Source organism: Oryzias latipes, chromosome 9 (assembly GCF_002234675.1).
Source record: "Oryzias latipes chromosome 9, ASM223467v1".
Lineage (NCBI taxonomy): Eukaryota > Metazoa > Chordata > Actinopteri > Beloniformes > Adrianichthyidae > Oryzias > Oryzias latipes.
The window spans coordinates 29,097,838-29,109,208 of NC_019867.2; the positions used below are offsets into that span (position 1 = coordinate 29,097,838).

The 11,371-nt window shown below is 42.9% G+C and overlaps 1 protein-coding gene across 1 annotated transcript; it reads left to right on the forward strand.

Moving 5' to 3' along the window:
• Nucleotides 1-1,596: 1,596 nt before the first annotated feature.
• Nucleotides 1,597-7,286, forward strand: mymk (myomaker, myoblast fusion factor). Its single transcript, XM_004072933.4, has 6 exons — nucleotides 1,597-1,914; nucleotides 2,163-2,277; nucleotides 2,990-3,138; nucleotides 3,281-3,397; nucleotides 3,502-3,642; nucleotides 5,358-7,286. Exons 1-6 carry the CDS (start codon nucleotides 1,780-1,782, stop codon nucleotides 5,559-5,561), a joined length of 861 nt encoding a protein of 286 aa, XP_004072981.1. The 5' UTR covers nucleotides 1,597-1,779; the 3' UTR covers nucleotides 5,562-7,286.
• The last annotated feature ends 4,085 nt before the right edge of the window (nucleotides 7,287-11,371 follow it).

Below are 11,371 nucleotides of genomic sequence, written 5' to 3' on the forward strand. Positions count from 1 at the left end.
TTGAATAGATAAATACTCAGAAATGCAATTTTAATCTAAATTTTCTTTGTATGTGTAATCCATAGTCAGAAAAAGGCTACTAGAACAATAAATAAGCAGCATATATATATATATGGTTGCTTTTAACGTTTTCTTTTTTTTTGCTTTTTTATACGCTTTTTCTTACTTCTAAAGTTTGTGACCCCCCCCCCCACTCAGAAGTTTACATTGACGTCACCCACAGATTGGACCAATATCCTGGAGCTTTGGCTTGTTTTAGGCTTCAAAACACAGCCAGATGAAGCAGTTCCTGTCTGTGAACGGTGATGTGGAATCTTCACTCGTGCACTTGTTCAGGAGAGCCTTTTTACAATTTGCAGACAGAAAATGATGCAAAAGAAAAAAAGCTAATAACTGAAATGTCAACATAGACACAGAAAGTGTGAAAGTGTGATTCACCTTTGAGGCTGCCTCTTAAAATGTGACCTTTTCATAACTTTAAAACACAAAGATGAAATATGAGTGAATGTTAAGAGAGCAGACAGTGTGTATCCTAAGAGAAGAGGAATTTCAACGTACATTATATTGTTTATTAATGAATGCAGATGCAGAAGTTTGATGATCCAGAGCTGAGTGAACCTCTGTTTTTAAACACTGGACACTTTACATCATTATGAAGCCTAAACGTACTGAACAAAAACATCTGCTGCTAAGGAATGAGTTAAAACCCTTTTTGAATCAAATTCAATTGAACAATTGAGATTCCAGTTTTGAAAAGAAGTCCTGCCAATCAATGAAACTGGAAACCAACTCCAGATAGGCTATCTGCAGCAAACGGGACCTTTTTCCTCTTTCTTCAGCTGAAAAAAGAGTGAAAAGTTTGTTTTTGGCAAGAGAGCTTCCTTCTACATGACTTCAAGAGCAAAGAGGAGTAACTCCGCAAAGGTCTAGTTTTGGTGGATTCTCATTTCAGACAGCCTGAAAACAACTCCTGACCCAAGGACTACCACTCAGTGAAGGTAGCCTCTGTTCATTAACCCTTGTGCTATCCTAGGCACTTTGACATTGGGAGTTGGGTCATCTAGACCCACTAGACAGTGCTCTGAATCTTTTTTCTTCAATGATTTGTGATCTTCACTGGTGTCCATGGATTACATGAAATCTTTCCACCTTTATCCACCTTTGTCATGGAAGGGAGAACACGTCAATGTAAGGGTGGGGTCATCTAAGATAGCACAAGGGTCAAGGCTTGTGCTCAGCTCTCTGAAGGGTTTGTCGGGATCAGTCCAGCTGTTGTGCTAGAATCTTTGTCTTTGTATTAGGCTGATGGTCTCACGTTTTTACTCTTTGAACTCTCAGAGCCAGTTGTCCCACAATAAGCCCCTATCACTAAAACTTCACCGCCGTGCTCCACAGTTGTTACAGTTTAATAGAACTGAAGTAACAGTTTAGCTAGCAGCATCTTCTAAATGCTGCTCATTCCAACCCACATGTCCCGTTCACCCCCAAACACATGCTCATACTTTAATAACCCAAAGCCATGCTGCAATGCATCATGGTAGCCCCTACCCTGTGCAAACCTCTCCCATGTTGGGCTGGTATGAACACAGCTGCTCTCCCATGAGGCAGCACGTCACATGCTTCTGGGGCATTTAAACTTTAAAGGGTCCAACGAGGCAGCTGGGTGTGTCCACATGCGGGCTCATGATCTGAAGGCATCCAACCCCAGCTTCTAAGAGAGAAGACGCTGCAGGACGTACAAACGTTTCTTCCACAGCTTGGTTTGCCGTTTTTCAAGCGATGGGGGCTTTCATTGCCAAGATGCTGCTGCCCACCTTCAGCAGTCTGGTATTTCTTCCTACGGCCAGTGTTGCCGCCAAGAGAGGCTTCCACATGGAGGCCATGGTTTACTTCTTCGCCATGTTCTTCATCGCGGTGAGAAAACTGTAGCTGGAAATGTATCTTAAAAACGATTTTAAAATGTTTTTCCCACACTTTAGAAGTCCTGAAGAATAGTTTGTAGAAGTCAATCTTAGAGATAATTGTTGCTCAGATCTGAATCCAATGTGAAGCAAGAACATAAAGTTATTGTCATTCCTTTAGGGTGACAGCCTCTGTGAAGGTCATAGAAGTTTAGTTTAGAACCAGAGGGTCCAGGTAAAACCCTGTTTGTCCCCCTTCAGGTTTACCACGCTTGTGACGGCCCAGGCCTTTCCATCCTGTGCTTCATGAGATACGACATCCTGGAGTACTTTAGCGTGTACAGCACTGCGCTCTCCATGTGGGTCACTCTCATAGGTGAGGCTGGGACTCCCAGAACCAGCTTTCCATAAACACGCTCATTCCAGAGCCTATTTCTGATCTCGTGTTTTTCTCTTGTTGTGATTAAGTGGGGCTCTCTGAAACACCTGTCCTGACTCTGAGAAAACAGGCAGTTGTCAAAAAAACACATGTTGTGGCTCAGAGATATTATGTCAACTGCCCCACACACTTGTTACTGTCACACACACACACAACTGTGTTGGGTCCCTGTAAAGCTCAACAGCCTTGCGGCCTGCACTGATGCTCCGCCTACTGGGTCACTGTACCGCAGAATCACAGAGAATGAGGACAGAACCTCATGTATTTCACTGATATTTCCCTGCACCTTCAAACAGACCGGCTCAGTAAAACCGAAAAACCAAACTGCGGACTCTTCATCTAAGCATTCCTCAGTCTGAGAAGGTTCACTTTAGTCTGTGGTCTGACAGGACAGAGTCGATGTCTGACTCAATAGAGTATGTAACATATTTTCTTGTTTTAACAGTACAGAGCTGCAGTATAAACACGATTCACTGCTGTTTTACTGTATCTGCTGTTAAAAGAAAAAAGTAAAACCTAACCTGTACCTTTTGGAAATGACACACCAGACATGCAGTTACGTTTGACTGTATGTTCTGGTTTGTTTGGCTGCTGTAATCACTTTGTTCTGTGCTTGGGTGCAGCTGTACAGTAAATGTTTTCCGTGCAGCTCTTGGTGACTTCGATGAACCCCAGCGCTCCACTTTAACCATGTTTGGCGTGTTGACCATTGCTGTGAGAATCTACCAGGACCGCTGGGGCTACGGGATCTACTCTGGCCCCATTGGATCTGCCGTTTTCATCATCACCGTTAAATGGGTGAGACACAAGTAACAAGAAAGGCTTTTCTCTTATTTATCTTCATCCCAAGGGTGCCCTCTGTTTATCCAACTTGCCTCCATTTTCCTCTTTCTCAATGAAATCTTATTTTATTTCGTCCTTTCAACTTCTGCCGTTTCAGCTGCAGAAGATGAAGCAGCTGCGGGCCGTGTATCCAGAGAGGACGGTGTACACGCAGCAGGTCGGTCCCGGCTGCTGCTTCGGTGCTCTCGCTCTGATGCTGCGTTTCTACTTTGAGGTGACTTTCTTTTCCAGCTGACACCAGAAACAGTCCAAGCTTGAAGCGGAAGCACCCATTGTTTAAAGTGATTTGTGGCGTCTGCGTTCTTGTCGTCTGGGCAGGAATGGGACTACGCCTACGTCCACAGCTTCTACCACCTGTCTCTGGCCGTGTCTTTTGTGCTGCTGCTGCCGAAGAAGAACCGCTACGCCGGCTCAGGACAGAACGCAGCCAAGCTCAGCTGCTTCACTCTGTGCTGCTGTGTAGGTCACACTGACATGTCAGTAACGCTGGGAGGGGGGGAGCGGTGTTTGAAGCCCAGGATCTAAAACATAAATTAAAAAAAAAGTATAGTGAAAAATAAATATTTTTTATTCCACACAGTGGAAAAGTAGAAGCAGCAAATGAAATTCTCAACCAGCCGATATCTACAAACATGTAAACTCACCTTGAGAGACAAGAATGCCATGAAATACTTTCACTCTCAGGTCTCTAATGTTACATTCAAACTGAACCCGATTCATGGGTCGAATTCGTGCCCCCTGCTCGATGTCTGCATAAAAATATGTTCCCTTGACGCTGCCGCTGTGTGTGGGAGGAACTACAAACTTTTTTAGCCTCATCCCTACATGGTAGCATTGACTTTGCATCTAATTTATAATGCATGGAAGACACGGATGATGTCAAAAAGCATCGGTAATCACATTTCTATGTCAGGGTTCATGGGATCATTCAGACTGAATGACAGACAGTCAGCTGTCCTTCCTTTTCTCTGTGACCCACTTTGAAGACTTGCTGTCTCACATTATTCCAAGAAGGGAAAAAATAAAATTAGAAGAACTTTTTATTATTGTCTTTATGAAAACAAGGCAAACCTCATAAAGCTCTGGAGGAGAACTATATCAGATTCTCTTCCATGTTGGCCTAGGACTCCACCCACTGATGACATCATCAACAAGCCAAAGCTAAGTTCCTGCTTGGTTGAAGCGACAGTCCTTCGTTGTTCAAGTTCAGATCTTTTAACTCTTGACGTGTCGCAACGTGACGCTCAAAACACGCTGTAGCTGCCCCTCTTAGCATGTCTGTATGTTGACTTAACATTGAAACTGGATGCCGCTGACGCTCAATGCTGTGAATGCAGCATTAAAGACCTGCTGTTATTTTAACCAAACGTTTAACCCTTAAGCTTTTTCATTTTCCCCTTTTATACTGTAAGGAAGTAGGCCTGCATCGTCAGCCTTCCTCTCTGTGCATCACAGTTGAATTCTGATCAAACTGTTCCTGTTTTGGCGGATGAAGAAATTTGATTCCAAAGTCTTGATTTTTGCTCAGATTCAAGTTCTTACACGTTAATTTTAAACTAAAGTGAGTCTTTCTCATTAACTTTCAATCAAACTAAACTCGTCATTTTCTAGCAAGGCTGTCTTTGATTCAAACACTAAATGTGTTGATGTCTGTGGAGTCTGAGGGCACATTCACAGTCTCCTGATTTGACCTGCACCAGAACCGGTTTTCTCTGATCCTCCTTGTTTGGAAGGGATGAAAGCTCACCTGGAACATTTTTTATAGACCAAACAAAAGAATTGTGGTCTTCTTAGAACAAAGATCTTTATTCAATTCAGTTATCACCTAAGAATGTCCTCCATGAAACACTTCCTGCCCGATGAAGCCCTCAGTTTTCACTTTCTGTGAACCTTTTAAGCTTTGAGCAGCTTTGTAGTTACAGTAGTTACAGTTTTTACTCCATGAGAATTAAAATTCTTGCATTATTTATTTACTTGCCTCTTTAAGCATTTCATTTAGGTTTGTCATTTTTACTATACAGGTTTTGCATTCTGTGTTCTGAACACAGTTCTGTTAACTTATCTGTGAGAAGCAATAGGAAATACTTTGGTTGATTTTTACTCGATCAAGTGTTGGCTTAGCGCAGACGGTATCGTGTTTTTCTAATCTGCCTCCTTGATTGTTCCATTTCCAGTCGATGGTGCCTGTTTCCTCGGAGAAGAAGACAGAGAAGCAAAAGAGGAAGAAGTCATCTCAGACGGTCTGGACGGTCCCCACCAAGAAACCCTGGAGCGGGGGATGTAGCTCCTCCACTCTGCCCCTTTACACCCCCCCACCCTCCACTCCTGTCAAAGGGACCAGCATCAGCAAACTCAAGGAGATGAACGGCTGGAAGTGACGCAACGACTTAGCAGGACTTTGTTCACAGGAAACCTTCAGTGCAGAGGAAATAAACTTGTCTGTGGCTGGTAAGTTAATCTACTTGGACAGGCAGCCAGAAGCCATGTGGACAGTCCTTTCAACCATAAAAACTCATTTCTGCTGCTGGAATATTTAAGGCCATCAGAGACTCATCCACAGCCGCGGCAACCATCAGATGAAGAGCAAATCCCTGGTGGAGATGAGATCTTAAGGTGGATTAGGCCTCTGGTGCCCTCGAAGACCCGACGTTAGCAGCTGTGTGAAGCGCTGTAGCAAAGCTGAAGACCGCAGAACACACACAACTCGAACACGAGACGGCAGCTGAGACAAGACAGTAAAACTGACTGGAAGATTCATGAGAAAAGCAAACAGGCAGACGGTTTTTTTCTCTCCAAAATATATAAATTGTCTTTGGAGATGTTCCTCTGGGGAGAACCTTCGTCTGCTTCCCTCTTCTTTTTCTCTTCCTTCTCTTTCCATCTCTGAGAGAAGTCATCCACACGTGTTAAAGAATTATTAGCCTGTAAAGCACCTTTCACTGTTTTATGTGTCCTGGAGGTGCCAGATGTGTCATGTGGAGCATCAGACGCTGGAAAGCTGCAGCCCAGACATCAGACAGACTGAGTACGGAGCAGGTGGACTCCTGTCTGTTAACCCATTATCTGCTCTGCAACCAAATATTTGGTGAGCACAGGTACTGTGAAGCTGTCAGTGAGCATTCAACACACACCACAGCTGCATAATCTAATCCAGCTGCTGCAACAACAGTTAATGCCCTAGCAACCACTGCTCTTACGGGCGGATAGGGGATGTCTCTATCCACCTGTACAGGGCACGCAGGTGGCCTGCAGGAAATATCAAACAATGGGATAAAAAAGTTTCGTGCACAGTTTTTTCTTCTGCAAGCGACAGATCACAATGAACCTCATAGAACACATGTTGGGAAGTAAGGATAAATAGACGCATGCGTATTGTACGTATTTGTCATTTTTTTCAACCCCCTCAAAGCATGTTAGTGCTGTTCAAGTGAAAAGTGAGTACTCCTTGCGCCTCCCTTGCACGCAGCCTGGCTTTTAGAAGTCAGAAGATCAGACAATCGGAGAGTAGTCTGTGTGGACATCCTTGGGCCTCCTACGGGCACTTATTTATCACGTGCAAACCTCATGCATACAGCTTTTGCATACAGTCAGTAAGGAGCCAGAACTCGCATCTTACTAACGACAAGAGCGTGGCGTAAGGACACTGTACGACAGCATCACTTATACGTCATAAGTGTCGTAAGACAGGCTTCTTCTGAGTTCATGTTCAAATCTAGACTTAAAACATTTCTGTTTAGCCGTGTATGTGACTAAAAAGTGAATTTTACGTTGATTATTTCTATGATGTATTGTGATTTTAATGCATTTTTCTGTTTTGTGAAGCACCTTGAATTACTTTGTGTACGAATTGTGCTATACAGATAAACTTGCCTTGCCTTGCCTTGCCAAAGACCTCAACCGAAGACAAAGGAGCTTGAACTACACCTGGGTTAAGGCCTAATGCTTCTAAATTTGAGTTTTTATACAAGTCTAAATCCAAGTGGTTCCGCTCACTCCAGGACTTGCTTAATGTTTCCTACGAGTGTTGGTGGAGGAAACCTTTGAGTGTTCATGTACACATGTACTAATGTCTGTTTTCCTTTAAAGCTGCATGTCTTTTTTTATTTCATGTGTGTATCATACTTGTTAATTATCAAAAAATGAATGTTGTACATTTCTGTAATATTTGAAATGAAAAAGAAATGTAGACAGACGTCTGAGAGCCGTGCAGAAGCTGACCACTCTGAAAAACCCTGACTGGCACATACTTCAAGGCCAACTTCAGTCTAGCAACACAAATCCATTTCCAGACCAACATATTTCATAACTGTTTCGCTTCAGAAGGACAGGGAGTTGTGCGTGCGTCCACGTCACTTGCCGCAAACACGACCCAAAGACTACAAACGTGCTCTGCGTATCTCAGACAAAACAGTCTGCGTCCAGGATGAGAGGGAACCTCCCTTTCCATCGGGGAATGTTTTGAGCCGGGGCCAAGCCACCGACTGCCGTGCCCAGAGAAAGGTGTTTTTGTCTGGATTCAGAGACCGAGCTGGCTGCTGCTCCTGGTCCTCAGAGGACAGTAACATGAACCTTTTATTGCACAAGTATGAAACACTTTTCAGCTCCTGTTCAAACCCTGTCTGAGAGGCAGAGGCCCACACACGTTCAGGACTGGAGGATCAGGGTTCCTCTGTAACCAAAAACCAAAACGTGAGCATGAGGGCAAACAGACCCTTCGCGGTTTGTAAAAACATTTGTGATAAACGGAGCAGAATCACTGATCTGAACACAGAGGGGTCTGCTTCAGACAGGAAAGTGCATATCTTTGATTTTCTCGTCTGAGCTGCAAAACTGCACAGCTGGATAGCTCCAGTGTTGGTGGCCATTTAGTTGCACTGCTAAGGTTAGCTTGGGGTTGTGAGGGGCTGTAAGCTAGCAGGAGAGATGGTAGACAAAGGGATGATGGGATGTCAGTGCAGGCTCACTTCACACCAGCAGTCCCGCCCACAACTCAGAGGTGAACATCTAGTGATATTCTGTCGTTCTGCAGAAACTGTGTCCTGGAAAACGACACTGTTTTTTTAATTTTGGCTAAAAACTGCATAATCATAATTACTTTTATTATTTTACTTTAACCTTTGTTTTTCTAACCAGGTAAATCATAATCTCTTTTACAAGGGTGACCTGCCCAAGAGGTCAGCAGCACACGTCACATAGCCACAGTATAAACATAACAAGACAAGGCATTGTTTTTATAATATAAAATTAAGGAACAGCAATAACTTAATGTTGTAAAATGTAATGGATGTAAAGCAATCTGACACAAGGTGCAAAACTGCATGAGAATGTTTAATTCCAAGACATGTGAGGTGCACAACAGCAACAAATTAAAAACACAGGTACTGATAAATGAAAAACTTTTCTCTGGTACATGGAAAGAAGAGAAGTGAGACAACTTCAGACAATTTCCGTTCAGTTTGGAGAGTGTTCCAAGCAGAAGCCGAGGAAATGTGAATGCTTTTTGCCCCAACTTTCGTCTAAACATGAGGAACATGCAGATGTAAAACAAGACCGCAAGGCATAACGACAAGTGTGTTTTTGTGTTTTGAAGAGAGAACGGAGGAACATTGGAACCAAACCAAGCAGTGCCTTATAGGCCGAGGTCATCCAGAGCGGGTACCTTTGACTGCTGCTCACAAAGGGCCACTTCGCTCATACAGGCATACAGTTAACGATAATGAGGAACAGGACCTCTGGGAAGGTTTTACAATTGATCAAAAATGACTGAATTGGGACTTTAAAGCTGAAAAAAAAGTAGCTGAAAGTTTTTAGATTCCATGAGAAAAATAAATGCTTAAGGAAATGCTATAGCACTTCATTTAATCATTATTGGCTGCATAAAAAGCTACATACTTGTGAATGTGGTCTTCAAAAAAAGGGGACAAAAACTTAAAATAAAAACATTCTTATAAGCAAACAATAAAGTCATAAAACCAATAAATGAATACAAAAAACACAAATGCCATTATCGAGGAGAATCCGTGATTATAATTGAATTATCTAATCTTTATATCATTGCTGAAATCTTTCAAAATCATTAAAGGAATTAAAGCTTTTTCTGGAATTTTTAAGAGGCAAAACTAAGCTAAACAAGGTAATTATTGATGCCAACTGGCTACCTGTGCAGAGCTGTCGGTCACGTGAGTTTTTTTTTATCTTGCAGTATTGTGAAATATGTCGTTTTTGATATGCCTCAAAAACCACATTCTTTAAGAGCAAACACGTTTTTTCCATTTTTTTCCAAATTGACATGCTTCCATTAAACAAATGTGTTATTGCAAACAATTTGCACAATTTAATAAGCAATGGAAACGGATCTAGCGTGGGAATGTCTAAGAGTCATTCATGCAAATTCAGCATCAATCAACAATCCTGAATGTTTAGAGACACCCTGTAGCTTTTTAGCAGATGTTACCAAAAACATCTCATTTTTACACCCTGTACATACTGAAACTTGTGGAGTAGGTTATGTTATTGTGGAACATTAACTCTGTATAACCATTGGTATGTTATTAGAAACACACATCCTTAAAAACTCATTGTCATTGTAAATGACTTGGTCCATGTGTTTTTGCCCTGTGGTTCATCATCATTCCACTAGTGGCAGTAGAAGGACTTTTCCCGCTAATTTCAAAAACATTTGCTAATTTTGCCAATTTTTTGTTAATGGAATGACATAATTCTGCACTGATTTATGAACTAGAACAATTTAAGAAGTTACCAATCTCCTGTTCCAGCACAACCCAAAGGTTCTCTATTGGGTTCTGGTGACTGCGGAGGCCGTTTGAGTCCAGAGAACTCATTGTCATGTTCTAGAAACCAGTCTTGAGATGATTCCAGCTTCATGACATGGAGCCTTATCCTGCTGGAAGTAGCCATCAGAAGATGACACTGTGGTCAGAAAGGGATGGACATGGTCAGCAACAACACTCAGGTAGGCTGTGGTGTTGGAACCATGCTGAACTGGTACTAAGAAGAAAAAGAAATATACTCACATCATTACACCACCAGAAGGAGCAGCCTGAACCAGTGATGCAAGGCAGGATGGATTCATGCTTTCATGCTGTTGACGCCATCAGAACAGGCAACGTTTGCTCTTTTAGTTCTTTGAGTTCCTGTTGTCTGTCTATCAGCTGGAACCAGTCTGGCCGATCTCCTCTGACATCAACAAGGCATTTCTGCCCACAGAACTGACGCTCACTGGGTATTTTCTCTTTCTCTGACCATTCTCTGTAAACCCTTGAGATGGTTGTGGGTGAAAATCCCAGTAGATCATCGGTTTCTGAAATACTCAGACATCAACCATGCAACACTCAAAGTCACATCAATCACCGTTCTTCTCCATTCTGACGGTCGGTTTGAACTGCAACTCTCCCTGCACTGCTTGCTGCTGATTACCTGTGTTCAGTCAGTCAAATTGCAGAGACATCTGACTGAACTCATCAGCAGCTAGCAGGGTTTAACCCTTGTGCTATCCTATGACCCCCCGTCCTTACATTGACGTGTTCTCCCTACCATGACAAAGGTGGATAAAGGTGGAAAGATTTCATGTAATCCATGGACACCAGTGAAGATCACAAATCATTGAAGAAAAAAGGTTCAGCACTCTGTCTAGTGGGTCTAGATGACCCAACTCCCAATGTTAGTACCTAGGATAGCACAAGGGTTAAAGATCTGGATGACATGCAGGCTGATAGATCCCAAAGACCAGGAATGAGCAGCCCTGGTCTTGACCATGTCTACATGCCTGAAGGCATTAAGTTGCTGCCATGTGACTGGCTGTATAGAAAATTGCATGAATGAGCTGGACAGGCGTGCCTAATAAAGTGGCCGGTGAGTGTAAATTAAAGGGCTGTACATGGCGCTCTGTGTAGCACTCACATCTCACAGTGTGAAGGCCCAGGTTCAAATCCCGCTAGGTTCTTTCTAAGTGGAGTTTGCGTGTTCTCCTCGTTAATGAGTTGGTTTTTCTCTGGGTACTCCAGGTTTCTCCCACAGTCAAAGAGCTTCATAGGCTAACTGGTGTCTCTAAATTACCCGTGTAGCTGTGGGTAGGTGTGTAAAAGGTCAACTAAGGATATCCTGACGTCACCACAGCCCTTATGAAACAAGTGCTATGAAAGTACTATTTGTGTAACTATTGTTCACT

Bases quoted from the DNA above. Each gene is read 5' to 3' on its own strand.
- mymk (XM_004072933.4), top strand. From the start codon at position 1,780: ATGGGGGCTTTCATTGCCAAGATGCTGCTGCCCACCTTCAGCAGTCTG. The intron at 2,278-2,989 runs GTGAGGCTGGGA...TTTTCCGTGCAG, and splicing joins CATGTGGGTCACTCTCATAG to CTCTTGGTGACTTCGATGAA. The intron at 3,139-3,280 runs GTGAGACACAAG...CTGCCGTTTCAG, and splicing joins TCATCATCACCGTTAAATGG to CTGCAGAAGATGAAGCAGCT.